Source organism: Tachysurus vachellii, chromosome 17 (genome assembly GCF_030014155.1).
Source record: "Tachysurus vachellii isolate PV-2020 chromosome 17, HZAU_Pvac_v1, whole genome shotgun sequence".
NCBI lineage: Eukaryota > Metazoa > Chordata > Actinopteri > Siluriformes > Bagridae > Tachysurus > Tachysurus vachellii.
Window position 1 is genome coordinate 660,001 of NC_083476.1, and position 15,000 is coordinate 675,000.

The following is a 15,000-nucleotide window of genomic DNA, read 5'->3' on the forward strand; positions in this document are numbered from 1 at the left end:
CGAGCACGGTGCAGGAGAACCGAGTGTGTGAGCGAGCACGGTGCAGGAGAACCGAGTGTGTGAGCGAGCACGGTGCAGGAGAACCGAGTGTGTGAGCGAGCACGGTGCAGGAGAACCGAGTGTGTGAGCGAGCACGGTGCAGGAGAACCGAGTGTGTGAGCGAGCACGGTGCAGGAGAACCGAGTGTGTGAGCGAGCACGGTGCAGGAGAACCGAGTGTGTGAGCGAGCACGGTGCAGGAGAACCGAGTGTGTGAGCGAGCACGGTGCAGGAGAACCGAGTGTGTGAGCGAGCACGGTGCAGGAGAACCGAGTGTGTGAGCGAGCACGGTGCAGGAGAACCGAGTGTGTGAGCGAGCACGGTGCAGGAGAACCGAGTGTGTGAGCGAGCACGGTGCAGGAGAACCGAGTGTGTGAGCGAGCACGGTGCAGGAGAACCGAGTGTGTGAGCGAGTGTGTTTAACAACCAAACTTATGACTAAAGGACACCTTGTACACACAAACCCCCCACTGTCACAAATACTCATCTGTCTGAGAGGCTCTGTGTGTGTGTGTGTGTGTGTGTGTGTGTGTGTGTGTGTGTGTGTGTGTGTGTGTGTGTGTGTGTGTGTGTGTGTGTGTGTGTCCGTGTCCAGACAGAGCACTCAGCTTTATTAAACATTGAAATTAAAATCTGTGTCACGCACAAATACTGAGAGCCTCACCGCTGAGTCATACTGACTTTATACAACACACACACACACACACACACACACACACACACACACACACACACACACACACACACACACTGACTGATCCTCGACAGATCATCACTGTAAATACTTCACATTAGCTTTAGCTCTACTAGCTGTCTCTCACACATACAGGAATGTCTTTGAAGCTTTGATTACAGGTCATAAAGTTAAACCGTATGCTACACGTTAGCGTTAGCATAATGCTACATGACTATGATTCAACACGCTAATGTTTCTTCAACAACAAAAATAAACAGGAAGTTGTAAATAGATGATGTTCAGAAATAAAACCAGGGACACTTACAGCTGCTGATGATGTGTGTGTGTGTGTGTGTGTGTGTGTGTGTGTGTTTCAGGCTCTGATCCAGCTGCCTGTGTACATTTCTCAGTGTGAAGAGGTACGTGTGTTCTTTGAGACTCGACCTGAAGACCTGAACCCCCCCATCGAGTGAGTGAGCGCACACACATGCAATTACTCTCTCACACACACACACACACACACACTCTCTCTCTCTCTCTCTCTCTCTCTCTCTCTCTCTCACACACACACACACACACACACACACACACACACACACACACACACTTTATTGTTCCCATTCTGTAGTTGATTATTTTCCTCTCACAGAGCAAAAGTGAGTGATTTATTTCTCTCACACTGCAGCAACTCACCAACTATTACACTCTAATTAATTAAACAACAACACGTGAAAACCTTTGAGCTGTTTATTGTATTTCTCTTGTAACGTTGTTGTTATAACAGCTATAAACAGTTGTTTCCTCACCAGCGTCTCTTTACTCTCGTGTTTTTACAGTGAACCTTTGGGGAAGAAGAAATCAGGTAAGAAGCTGCAATTAATTAATGAAGCTTTAATAATGAATTATTAATATATTATTAAATAATCAGGATTAATGTTGTGCTGATGTTAAAATACCGCCATTATGTGCGTGCGTGTGTTTGTGTGTGTGTGTGTTTGAGCGTGTGTGTTTGAGCGTGTGTGTGTTTGAGCGTGTGTGTGTTTGAGCGTGTGTGTGTTTGAGCGTGTGTGTTTGTGTGTGTGTTTGAGCGTGTGTGTGTTTGAGCGTGTGTGTGTTTGAGCGTGTGTGTGTTTGAGCGTGTGTGTTTGTGTGTGTGTTTGTGTGTGTGTTTGAGCGTGTGTGTGTGCTCACTCGCTCAGTGAGTTTGCTCTTCAACCGTAGTGTTTATTATTTTTAATGTGTTGCTTCGGTGATACAGGATACAGGAAACTCGTGAACACAGAGAAGGAAACAGAAAAAGAAGGATGAATGAAAAGGAGAATGAGAGAAGGAATATAAGAAAAGAAAGAAAGTATACATGTTGTAGATAATTTGCCCCGCAGTGTGGCGTATTTAATGTACAGGTGAATACATTCACATGTGGTTTGTGAACACGGGCTGTGGGCGGGGCGATGGGAGGGCCTATCGGTGGGGTGCTGGGAGGATCTGTGGGTGAGGTGGTGGGAGGGGCTGAGGGCAGGGCAATGGGAGGGGCTGTGGGTGAGGTGGTGGGAGGGGCTGTGGGCAGGGCAATGGGAGGGGCTGTGAGCATTTAAGAACATATAGTAAAGCACATTAAGTGTTTTAGTCGCTGGAGTTTTCACATCACTCTTACTTTCTCTGACAATGCTACGTTCTCCACCCCTCTCTATCACTGAAACCCCCCCCCCCCATCCCTGACCCCATCCTCTATCCCTGACTCCGCCCCATATCTGACTCTCCTCCTTTTTTCCTTCTCATCAGGCATTGTGGAGAGAGCGACTTCTTTCCTAAAGCGAGGTAGTAAGACACTGCTGCTGTGACCCGGCGTGTGTGTGTGTGTGTGTGTGTGTGTGTGTGCGTGTGTGTGTGCTTGCTTGTGTGGTGCATTTGCCCCTATAATCTCAATAATAATTAATCATCATATTCCTTATTTAGAGAGAGACAGACGGCTGTCTAACTCTCCTGTAGTGTAGAGATCAGTGTGCGCGCGCGTGTGTGTGTGCGTGCGTGCATGTGTGTGTTTGTGCGAGAGCGTGTGTGTGTGTGTGTGTGTGCGCGTGTGTGTTTGCGCGCGCGTGTGTGCGCGCGCGTGTGTGCGTGCGTGCATGTGTGTGTTTGTGCGAGTGCGTGTGTGTGCACGTGTGTGTGTGTGCGAGTGCGTGTGTGTGTGCGCGTGCGTGTGTGTGCACGTGTGTGTGTGTGCGAGTGCGTGTGTGTGCACGTGTGTGCGCGTGCGTGTGTGTGCACGTGTGTGTGTGTGCGAGTGCGTGTGTGTGCACGTGTGTGCGCGTGCGTGTGTGCGCGTGCGTGTGTGCGCGTGCGTGTGTGTGCGTGCGTGTGTGTGCGTGCGTGTGTGTGTGTGCGCGCGCTAAACCCCCAAGGAATAACACATGATTCTATACAAATAAACAGGCCTCAATAATCTCACCATGTTTGATTGTTCTGTTTTGGGGCTTTGTGTAAATCAGGGATTTGGGTTTTTTCCTCACGTGATCCTGACGGTGATCTGCTCGTGTCATAACGTCTGTGTTTTTGGTGCTGGTTTCTTTCCTTCTGTCTCATTTTTCATCTCTTTTTACTAAACAGTTTCTTCTATCTGTCTAACAGTGACGCAGCATCTGTCTGTTCTGCTCCGTAGCTCTGTTGTGAAACAAACTCGTCTGTGTTTCTGATAAACTCTGTGTTTCCTGGCAGCAGGAGACTCGAGCGCCGCCGACCCGCTGCTCCTGGATCAGTACGTCGCCGTCACCGACTACGATAAGCAGGAGAGCTCCGAGATCAGCCTCCAAGTCGGCCAGGTGGTGGAGGTCATCGAGAAGAACGAGTCAGGTGATGAGACCTGATCTCAGCTTTATAACGACACACTGCTGGGGCTCAGGGAGTGGAGCGAACAGACAGATGTGTAAAATATATTGAAATGTAAAAAAGGAATAAATCTCTACATCAGGGGAAATGTAAAATAGAATGATCAGAATTTTTAAAATTTGAAATCCTGATTTTTGGGAAGATTTGCAGAAGGATTTTGGCATTCAGTGTGTTAGATCATGTAAGTTTTGTGTGTGTGTGTGTGTGTGTGTTGCAGGTTGGTGGTTCGTGAGTTCAGAGGATGCTCAGGGTTGGGTACCTGCTACCTGCCTGGAGGCTCAGGACGATCCTGATGATTTCACTCTGCCTGCAGAAGAAGGTACTGAAAAAGTGCGAGTGTGTGTTTGTCTTTCAGAGTGTGTGTGTGTGTCTTTCAGAGTGTGTGTGTGTGTGTCTTTCAGAGTGTGTGTGTGTGTGTCTTTCAGAGTGTGTGTGTGTGTGTCTTTCAGAGTGTGTGTGTGTGTGTTTCAGAGTGTGTGTGTGTGTGTGTTTCAGAGTGTGTGTGTGTGTGTGTGTGTGTGTGTTTCAGAGTGTGTGTGTGTGTGTGTGTGTGTGTTTCAGAGTGTGTGTGTGTGTGTGTTTCAGAGTGTGTGTGTGTTTCAGAGTGTGTGTGTGTTTCAGAGTGTGTGTGTGTTTCAGAGTGTGTGTGTGTTTGAGAGTGTGTGTTTGTTTTGTTCCTATTCACCTCTTCTACATTTTCCTGTAAACTTTATGGAGGGTTTCAGGGTGAAACTGGCAGCAAGTCATCAGAGACTCAGAAAAGACAGAACAGTGATGTTTCCTAACAAACACAACGTGAGATTGTGCTCAGAGTGTCGTGTGACATCGTTTATCACAATAAATATAATAAAAATCGTTTATCACAATAAATATAATAAAAATCGTTTATCACAATAAATAATACATCATTCTTGTTTATCTGTATTACAAGAAATGTTAAAAAAAAAAAAAAAAAACTTATCATTAAAGTGATGTAAAAGTCTCCTGATGTGATTTCACCCCCTCACAGCTAGTAAACACCATACTGTACTGTGTGTGTGTGTGTGTGTGTGTGTGTGTGTGTGTGTGTGTGTGTGTGTGTGTGTGTGTGTGTGTGTGTGTGTGTGTGTGTGTGTGTGTGTGTTTGGTTCCCCTGCTGCTGGAGTGTGCCGGAGGTTCTGGTCACTGCCGAAGCTCGGGGGTCGCCGCCGTACTTTAGGCGATCTGTTCAGCCTGAGTTTTGGGCAAGGTGGAGAGAAAGTCCATGTGTTCTTCTCCTCCCTCATCACTTGTTTTTTTTCTTGCTTCCCCTGGTTGTGGCTGCATGCTGCATGAATGTAAATCAGTGTGACGTGTTTTATAATCACCGCTGCACTAGTGATGATGATGATGATGATGATGCTGCTGCATGATTCCTGAGTTCAGTTTTTTTCTCCTTTTTTTGAAGAATAAACAGAATTTAATATTTATAATGAAGTACTGAGGAAAGTCCTGTTACACACCGACATGTTTATTCCTCTTACACCACAACAAGTGACCAACTATTACTCTCTCCCTCCCTCTCTCCCTCCCTCCATCTCCCCCCTCCCTCCCTCCATCTCCCCCCTCCCTCCCTCCATCTCCCCCTCCATCTCCCCCTCCCTCTCTCCATCTCTCCCTCCCTCCATCTCTCCCCTCCCTCCATCTCCCCCTCCCCCCTCCCTCCATCTCCCCCTCCATCTCTCTCTCTCTCTCCAGCCCCCCCCTCTCCCTCCCTCTCTCTCTCTCCAGCCCCCCTCTCCCTCCCTCTCTCTCCCTCCATCCCTCCCTCTCTCTCTCTCGACATCTCATTAATATTAAGTGATAACATTATATAAATCCAGATGTGCAGCTGCACTACAGTCACTACGCTGCTGTTACAGAGGAATAATCAACACCTTCTGACCAATCAGAGCCCAGAACATGGTGCCACCATCGTGCACTTATTTACTTGTTTTTTTACTTTGTTTTAATAAACAATGAAACTAAAAAGTGTTTTGTTATAAAATTATTATTAATGATGAACTTTATGATCCTGGTCCTGAAAGAGCTTCTGATTTGTTTCTTTTCCCCAGAAGAGAAGTACATGGTGATTTATCCGTACGCGGCTCGTGATCAGGATGAAATCGACCTGGAGAAGGGAATGACGGTGGAGGTGATGGAGAAAAATCTGGAAGGCTGGTGGAAGATCAGGCAAAAAATCTGACTCTTTATTTATTAATTTATAGTTTGTAACTGATTATTCTACAGATTTCAGTTTCTTTAAGAAAATAAAAAAGGGAATAAACTGGACTCGAATCATTTTGACTTTAATATTTAATGTGTAGAAATATTTTTATTTTTGTGTGTTTTTTTAAATGCGATTTAAATATGAAATGATCAAATATTGAAATATTAATAGTATTATTTACTTTAAAAAGGTTTAATAGTGTGTGTGTGTGTGTGTGTGTGTGTAGGTATCAGGGAAAAGAAGGCTGGGCTCCGGCGTCATATTTAAAAAAATCTGATGCTTCAAGCCAAAAACTGTCGTCACACTCGAGCGCTAATGATCTGGACGGCGCGTGTAAACAACAGAGCAGCAACAAGGAGAATAAAGAGAACCAGAAAGAGAGATTCAGTCCATTTAGTGACAAGAAAAGTAGGTTCAGTTCATCAGGATTCACTAATCTGTGTTTGGTGACTATTATTTAATGGCTCTCTAACACAGACACACACAGACACACACACAGACAGACAGACACACACACAAACAAAGACAGACAGACACACAGACAGACACACACACAGACAGACACACACACGTTCCTAACAATGTTAAATGAATGTGGTAAATAAATAGAAATGAAAATGTTTATCTAATATTTTAATATTTCCTCTGATTTTTTTCATACACTAAGCAGCATTTTTAAGGTTTGTATAAAAGTGGAATCAGGTCTTTATTATTATTCTGAAAGTAACGTGTGTGATTTTAATAATCCTGCAGAAGCGGATGTGCGACAGCGACCTCCTCCTAGACGAGATCTCTCGATAGTAAGAACTTTCCTCAGCTGAATTTCTTTATTACATTTTTATATTACTAAAAATAAGAGGACGGATTTCTGTGACGGACCGAGAGAGCGGACGAGTGGAAAAGTCGTCACTTTCTCAACTTTAAGCTTCAGTTTGCACTGATGGACATTTCTTTGTCTGTCCGTATCCTTTTTTGTTCTTTAGCCCCGTGGGACGAACCTGCCAAAGCCACCGGTGCCCCCACAGGTGGAGGAAGAGTATTACACCATCGCTGACTTTCAGACCACCATCCCTGATGGAATCAGCTTTCAGGCTGGAATTAAGGTCGAGGTGAGACGCAAAAAATATAAAAATTCTTCTTTAATTTTTTAGATTGAAAAGTATAAAAAAAAGTTTCCATACTTTTCCTTCTGTCTCTTTTTCTTTTGCTCTATTTTATTCTCTCTCTCTCTCTGTGTAATAACTGGGGCGTCTCGTCCTCGTCTGTGTTTGTTGTTGATTCTGATCTTCACAGTTTCTCCATTTAAATGTTCTGATGTTCTTCTCAGCCCTATAAAGTAGACCATCAGGTGTCTGGGTGTTTATCCTGGTTTTCTTTGTCATTTGCTTCTTCAGGTTATTGAGAAGAACTCGAGTGGTTGGTGGTACATTCAAATAGAGGATAAAGAAGGTTGGGCTCCTGTCACCTTCTTGGATAAATACAAGAAGACCAGCAGCGCTTCCAGGCCCAATTTTTTAGCTCCTGTGCCTGGTGAATTGGCTCAGCTGAAGCTGGAGGACGGTTCTGTTAATAATAACACTGCAGAAGATACCTGGTCTAAACCTCTCCCAGACGAACCGTCTTCTACTGCCGACTTCGCCACTCGTCCCAAACTGAGAGACTGGAAGTACAACGCCACGAAGAACAACTCGCCTTTGTCCGGTCCGCTGCCTCCGGCCCCTTCTTTACCTCCAGCTGAGGAAAAGCCAGCTCTTCCTCCCAGGAGAGAGTCGATCAACAAGAGCCTGGAGTTGGAGGAGAAACTCAAAACAGACGTTTCTAAACCGCTTCCTCCCAAACCTCCAGCTCCTGGAGTCATTGTGCCCCTGGTTTCTCCCAAACCGGCACCGTTCAAACCCGAAAAGCCTCTGGAACCAAAGAAGGACGAGAAGAACAAGCCTCTGCACTTGAGGAATGAGATGGGGTTGGAATGTGGCCATAAGATTTCTGCCAAGGAAGTGAAGAAGTTCAACCTGAAGCCGGTGCCCAAGCAGCCGCCGAAGCCCAAATCCGAAAGCCAAGAAGAGAAAGTGGAATCCGTCAGTCCTCCACCTTTACTGAAACCAAAACCGGTCGTCAGACCGAAACCTCCACCAGCCGCAAAACCAGAACCGCCGAGCAAGAGCGAGCTCGATATCACAAACCTGAGGAGCAAGTTGCGTCCATCTAAACTTCCCGACACCGACTCCAGCCAGCAGAACGGAACTTCCAGTACTGGCGAACCCAAATGTCCACCCAAACAGCAAAACGGCCACAATTCTGTAGAAATCCCTAAACCGCAAACGCCTGGTCCTAAAGAGCCGCCTCAGAGGCCCAGCTCCGCCCCGAGACGACCTCCACCACCAAAGAAAACTTCAGAGCCGGAAAACAAACCGAGTTCCACAGAGATCAAAGCACCTCTGAAGGACATTCAGGAGAACAAGCCTGCCCATGCTTCTCAAACCCGACCACCGCCTCCAAAACCCAAAGCCACCGCATCTCCCACTCCCAAAGACAAAGAGAAGGAGGAATCTCCCAAGGTCAAGGTTCCGGTGCCTCCAAAACCGCCTGCGAAAGCTGATAAACTGCAGCCGCCGAGAGACAAACTCCCTCCTCTGATCAAAGATCCACCGAAGGAAGAGCATTTCTTAGCCGTAGCGGACTTCGAAGGAGACGATCAAACTCCAGGGTTTAAAGAAGGAGCCGTATTCGAGGTGCTCGAGAGGAACAGCACCGGTTGGTGGTTTTGCAAAAATATAAGCGATGGTTTAATGTCTGAGGGCTGGATCCCTTCCAATTACTTAACTAAGAAACACTAGGTACCTTTCACATAGCTCCCTTTTTTCATATCTATTTAATTAGTCCATGTTATTTATGGGGACTTTATACTCCAAGTCTCATTACATTCCATTCTTTTGTGAGTCAAACGTTCGTTTGCTCGCGTCACGTTTTTAACCGTCCCTTTTTTTAGGGACAATGGGTGGAATTTTTTTTTTATTTTGTTTTTATAATGAGACATTTCTTTGGGAGAAATCAACAACCGTCACACTGTTAATCCCATATAACTTTTTTCTATGCATGCTAACAAAACTCGTACTATTTTTTTATATTTATCTTTAGCGCTATAACAAACTCAGTATACGTACAAGTGACTTTTTGCCGCCTTCGTGCCATCTATCGTGCCTCGATATTATAATATTAACAATATTACTAATCAAGATTTCAGAGCTTCTAGACTTTAACAAAAACGTCTCTGTTCGAGTCCAATAAAGCGAAACGATTGTACAGGATCACGGATTAGAATCTCAGTCAGACGTTAACGTTCATTTCTCACAGGGACGAATTAGCTTTGCGCTACCGTGTGCTACTGTGACAACGCAGAAACCTTAATGAAAGTGTTTGAAATCCTAATCAGCATTTTTATGAACAGTTTATTATTTTTTCTTTTGCATATTTACACATTTTCAAGCCACATCTGGGTGATTTTTGCTGCAATGCTCCAACTTGCACTTTTTAACAACACGGATGCATCGATCACGATCACGGTGGAGTTTCTCCGCTACCTTTGCACATCAGGAACCGGAATAAAAACGTTCCCTTGAGTCCCTGATCGATACGTTTTTGTTTAAACATCAGTATCAGTGAGTAATAAACGTGTTTGTACGCCGCATGGAACCTAAAACCTTAGACGCGTCCCTCGTTTATTTTACTTTAAGTTCACAGATTTCACCGCTGTGACAGAACAGAAAGAGAAAAAAACCACGACGTCCGTTCGGTCGAGAAAAGAAGAAAACTTCTAAAAGAGAAGAACATCGATGAAATATCTTCGGTTCTGTTCAGCAGTCTTACGTTACTGACGACGGTGCTTACATTCAGTATTTTAAGATAGTTTTAGTGTTTAACGTGTAACAAGTTTAACGTGTGCGTGCTTGACTGGTTTCAAGTGTACTTTAGTGAGGAACATTACGTGTGTTTATTTTTATTTCCTTTTTGTAGACGACGTTACGTCGCTTTAAAGCGTAGACTTTTTTTTTCTGCTCGGTTTGTGTTTATCACCTGAGGACAGGGTTTAAAATGCTCAGTCACGCCTTCACAACGTTCAGCGTTTAAACTAATCGTATTAACACCAAAATTTTCCCAAAATGTACTGAGGGGAAAAATCTTGTAGGATTGATAAAGACTATAAGACTGACTTTTATTGTGTGATGTGCATCATATGTTTTTAGTCTATTTTTATAATACAACATGAACAGTGTCAGAAATTTCCAGATGTAAGTGAACAGATTTAAAGACGGTCGCCACTACATTAATGTTAGTTTATTAGGAAACACCCCACTACAAATGGTACATTCCATCAGTATTAAGTCACAAAGACTGATGTTTTTGACCAAAACAACTAAAGGAGGAGTTATTTTTGGTGTCTCGAGTCAGAACGGAAGAATTTAAACAGAACATTAGGAAATGGCTTTGACAGCTTATTAAACAGATGCAGCTAATAAAATGCCAACACAACACATTGGAAGCCAGAATTTTGGGATGGTCACGTGTTCTAACCCGCTGTAATAAACAGCTGAAATCCTGTTTAGAGCTTTGAAAAGGAAAAAGAAAGCTTTCATGAGCTGATGAATTTTGCAGAATGCACATGTTTCTGTAACCTGTAGCTCGTTCCATGTCAAGTGCAATTTCTTTTGTTTTTAATAAAACCTAATTAAACATTTCAGATCCCATCGGTTCGGTGTGTAAATTCTCTCCACATCATTACTGACGTGAACAAATAAAAGTAAGGAAAAAAGGAAATAAATAATAAAGTGGACTTTATTAGATTGCTGTACATCGACGGTTCCTTTCACACACAGGAGCCCTTTAAACCCTTTAGTTAAAATAAAAAATAATTCCCACAACAGAAGAAGAAGAAACAACAGTGCAGTCAGTCGGATCGTTTTCACAACATAAACTTTTGGGGTTGTAAAGTTCACTTAAATCTTCTCTCTAGCTGATTATCTGCGTCATAGAACAATAATTAAAGGAATAAATCAACAGTTGGTAAAGAATTTTGCATCAGGAGAATATTTTGAACTTGAAGTGTCAGTGCATAAAGTGTCAGTAAACAAAATAATAATAATAAATGTTTTTATATTGCTGTTAGATAAAAAACCTCCAAAAAAGTAATTTTTTTTTCCATTATTTAAAATAAATTGTTATTATAGAATATTAGAGAATAATCATTACATCTGAGCCCCAAAATAATTTTAATTTTTTTGTAATGTAACATTTAGAGTAAATATTTAACAATTTTTAGACCTCAATACAGATTAATAATATTAGAGACATAGAACATTTTTTGCCCTTGAAGGTTTTCCTCCAGACAACGATCCAAAAGAGGAACATCAACATTCCAACAAACATCTACATATTTAATTTTTTTGTTAGATATAAATTTTGTTAATATTTCCTTGTTAATATTTTGTGCATGTTATTTTTTTTTCTCCTTTTGTCAGTTTATATCCAGTGTCGTGCTTTACAGTAAATCAAAAACAAACAAATACAAGACAAATGACCGATTTTCTTCCTCGATGAAACCTAAAACTTCAGACAAACTAAACGTTTATTCAACATACAAACAGAACCTAAAGAACTCATGAATATTTGTGATTTAGATTTATATAAACAACAGAAAACATTTTGAAAGGGAACAGAAAAGAAACCCACTTTAAAACCTTCCTTCTGTCGTATTTGGCAACACGAAATATTTCCAGAATGTTTGTTATAAAAGTGATGATTTGAATATAAGCTGATAAAATAATCACACTGACCAGAAAAAGCAGTTGTAATAATAATAATAATAATAATAATAATAAATCCTGATTACTGGCTTTGGTGTGAACCTACAGTAAAGTGGCTTTATTATGGGTTTGTACTTTTAAATGTATTTATTTCCACCAGCTCAGAAAAAAAAATACTTAAGACTTATAAAATATATGTTTATATCTCTGATTCTTCATATTTGTTGTAGGTTTTAAGACCCATCGTGGATCCGTCACTCTTTATTCTATATTATTTAATAAATAAAAATAAAACAAATTATTTTTTTATACCACATACATTATGTGACTCCTGTACGAGCAAATGATCTACCTGGACCAGAGGAACACCATGATCGTGACCGGTAGATTGTGGTACGAGTCCTAAGTGGTGGACGAGTCTGTATACGGCAGGAATTTGGTGTATCTGTTTGGAGAGCTGGGGTTCACACACTCAGAGTCCTCGCTCATCCGGAAGAAGTTCTCCTGCTCACGCTTCTTCTGGTTCAGCTCGTCCTCCAGAGCCTGACAACATCATCAGCAGTTTATTAAACAGAAATAAACCAATTTATAGAAGAAAAAATAACAAATGTGTTGCTACATGAAATAATAACAATAACAACAACACCAACAATAATAATAAAAACAACAACAACAACAAACAAATCATAACAAGAAGAAGAAGCAGAGATTAAGGGGACTTTCTTCTCCACCCCTTAGCTACTTCACATCAGCTCTTATTTAGTGTTAGATTTGTAAAGTATCTATTACTTTTCCCATAATAAAGTCATCTCAAAGGTAAAGAAAGCACTATATAAAAAAAAGAAATATAATAATTAAATGTAAGCCGATGTGCAGTAATTGAGCTACAGACATGAACACTAGCAACACATGAAAAGTTATTTGGCCCAAACGGTGATTTATTCTCCTATTTTCTCCAACTTAAGCACCGCTGAGGGTTTGTTTATGTTCCATGTTGGAGCTTAAAGATCTCAGACAACGTATCAGAGATAAAATCCAAACCTTTTTGCGGGGTTGCAGCTGCGCTCTCCATTCCTTCAGCAGATGGTTGTGATGCTCGTCCAGTGCTTTCAGCCTGTGAGTCTCGTTTTCCACCAACAGGTGACATTTCTCGTTCTGAAGAAAGAAATGCAACAGAGCTGATAAATCTGAGTGAAGGAATAAGAATCCAAGCTGGATTCCTTCAGTCTTCTTCAGCTCATTATGTTACACGTTCCCAAAGTTTAGTTAAACGCTAAACAATAAAATAAAAATAAAGTGAAAATGCAGTAACAGCAGTTTGGTTGGAGCTGATTCAGGTTTGATTTGTCAGATACACGACCTACAACATGTAAAATAATATCACCAACTGTCATGTTGGAATATTCAAGAGAACAATGGATTATAAAAGTATGTGTGTGTGTATGTATGTGTATGTGTGTGTGTTTGTGTGTGCATGGATGTGTATGCATGTGTATGTGTATGTGTATGTGTGTGTGTGTGTGTGTGTGTGTGTGTGTATGTGTGTGTGTGTGTATGCGTGTGTGTATGTGTGTGTATGTATATGTGTGTATGTGTGTGTATGTGTGTGTGTGTGTGTGTATGTGTGTGTGTGTGTGTATGTGTGTGTATGTGTGTGTGTATGTATATGTGTGTGTGTGTATGTGTGTGTGTATGTATGTGTGTATGTGTGTGTATGTGTGTGTATGTGTGTGTGTGTATGTGTGTGTATATGCATGTGTGTGCGTGTGTGAGCGTGTGTGTGTGAGAGAGAGATGGCGTTACACACCTGTAGTTGCTGGAGTTCTCGGAGGTTGCTGTCACACTGCCCGATCATATCTCTCATTTGGTTCTCATGTTTTTGTTGCTGATGGAGCCGCTCCACCTTCTGCCGCTTCTCCTCCTGCCTGGAAAACTACACACACTTTGCTGTCAAATTTATGGATGAAATATTAAAAAGAGATGTTCTTTGGCCTAAAGATTCAGGTTAAATTTCACACTGACTGCGAGAAACCAAAGTGAATTGTAAGGAGAATAAATGTAACGCCGACCTGTTTGATCTTCTCGCGGTCTTCTGCGCCGCTGCCTGAAGAATTAATGCGCAGACTCTTCTTAAACATGGCCATGCGAGTTTTGGCTTCACTGCGCTGGATCTTCGGCAGTCTGTTCTTCTCCTGCTGCTGTCCTACTTTAAGCAGCTCGATCATACGCTGGTTATAACAGTTCATGTGCTCTTGTTCCTATAAAAACACACACACACACACTTTACTATAACATACTGAGTTAACACACGTTTAATTATTTTATAGTAATAAATATAAATATACAACAAAATAAACAACAAATTTGTAGTCGTTTGTTTATCATTATTTCTATTTCACTTCTGTAAAAATGAATAAAGACAAACTCAACTGACTCGTTCCACGTTAGATAACCGTTAATATAAACCTGTAATATATAACGCTGCCCTGTGGAATAAACCATTATTACTGCGTAGTGTGTGTGTGTGTGTGTGTGTGTGTGTGTGTAAAGCCAAGACCTTCTCATGTTTTTTCAGTAGCTGGTGTCTCTGCAGGAAGTACTGATCCTTCAGCTGCTGTTTGAGGAGCTGCCATCTCTCATGCAGGTTTTTCTCCTCCAGTTCCCAGATCACTCCTTCCTTCTCTAAACATCACACAACACAACAAACTGTCTTATAATCTGTACACTGTCAGAGAGAGAGAGAGAGAGAGAGAGAGAGAGAGAGAGAGAGAGAGAGAGAGAGAGAGAGAGAGAGAGAGAGAGGGAGAGGGAGAGAGAGACAGACAGAGAGAGACAGAGAGAGAGAGAGAGAAACAGAGAGAGAGAGAGAGAGAGACCGACAGAGAGAGAGAGAGAGAGAAACAGAGAGAGAGAGAGAGAGAGACCGACAGAGAGAGAGAGAGAGAGAAACAGAGAGAGAGAGAGAGAGAAACACACACCTCTGATCAGTTGCTGTTTCTTCTCGAGACATTGGCGCTCTGTTTCTGCGATCTCCATCTTGTTACGAGCGATGATGCTATTTAATGTTGAGTCCAGATAATTTTTCTGTTCTGCTTTAAACTGTTCCTCCTGTCAATCACACACACACACACACACACACACTGTTGATAAATAAAAGCAGCTCTGACTATACTGCGTACTGCAGTGAATTATTTTATACTTTTTTAGTTTTAATATTATTTGATCATTAATAGAATAATTATTATCCTTAATAATTCTTATCCCTTTCTTTCATTATTTCTTTTGTAATTCCTTTCTACATTTCTTTCTCTTACCTCAGAAATCTTTGTCATCTGGAACTCGTTCATGCGGATTTTTAAACTCTCCTTCCTC

The 15,000-nt window shown here is 42.0% G+C and overlaps 2 protein-coding genes across 5 annotated transcripts in view; one reads left to right on the top strand and one right to left on the bottom strand.

The window, feature by feature from the left end:
- sh3pxd2b (SH3 and PX domains 2B) overlaps positions 1–10,572 on the top strand; it is a 23,188-nt gene extending 12,616 nt beyond the window's left edge. Inside the window, exons 5-14 of one of the 4 annotated variants that reach the window (XM_060891173.1) lie at positions 1,092–1,183; positions 1,551–1,576; positions 2,497–2,532; positions 3,430–3,564; positions 3,818–3,919; positions 5,673–5,790; positions 6,054–6,235; positions 6,581–6,627; positions 6,811–6,936; positions 7,222–10,572. In XM_060891173.1, the coding sequence (XP_060747156.1) occupies positions 1,092–1,183; positions 1,551–1,576; positions 2,497–2,532; positions 3,430–3,564; positions 3,818–3,919; positions 5,673–5,790; positions 6,054–6,235; positions 6,581–6,627; positions 6,811–6,936; positions 7,222–8,664 (2,307 nt within the window). In that variant the 3' untranslated portion in view covers positions 8,665–10,572. The remainder of the gene's footprint in view (positions 1–1,091; positions 1,184–1,550; positions 1,577–2,496; positions 2,533–3,429; positions 3,565–3,817; positions 3,920–5,672; positions 5,791–6,053; positions 6,236–6,580; positions 6,628–6,810; positions 6,937–7,221) is intronic. The other 3 variants (XM_060891174.1, XM_060891176.1, XM_060891177.1) reach the window with 3 other exon arrangements.
- Positions 10,573–10,642: 70 nt separating this feature from the next.
- The window catches only part of stk10 (serine/threonine kinase 10), a 33,622-nt gene continuing 29,264 nt past the window's right edge, over positions 10,643–15,000 (bottom strand). Inside the window, exons 13-19 of the mRNA XM_060891172.1 lie at positions 14,943–15,000; positions 14,607–14,736; positions 14,186–14,310; positions 13,698–13,886; positions 13,436–13,561; positions 12,670–12,783; positions 10,643–12,171 (exon numbers count right to left, since the gene is read on the bottom strand). The exon at positions 14,943–15,000 is cut by the window's right edge and continues 35 nt beyond it. Of these exons, the coding sequence (XP_060747155.1) occupies positions 12,031–12,171; positions 12,670–12,783; positions 13,436–13,561; positions 13,698–13,886; positions 14,186–14,310; positions 14,607–14,736; positions 14,943–15,000 (883 nt within the window). The 3' untranslated portion in view covers positions 10,643–12,030. The remainder of the gene's footprint in view (positions 12,172–12,669; positions 12,784–13,435; positions 13,562–13,697; positions 13,887–14,185; positions 14,311–14,606; positions 14,737–14,942) is intronic.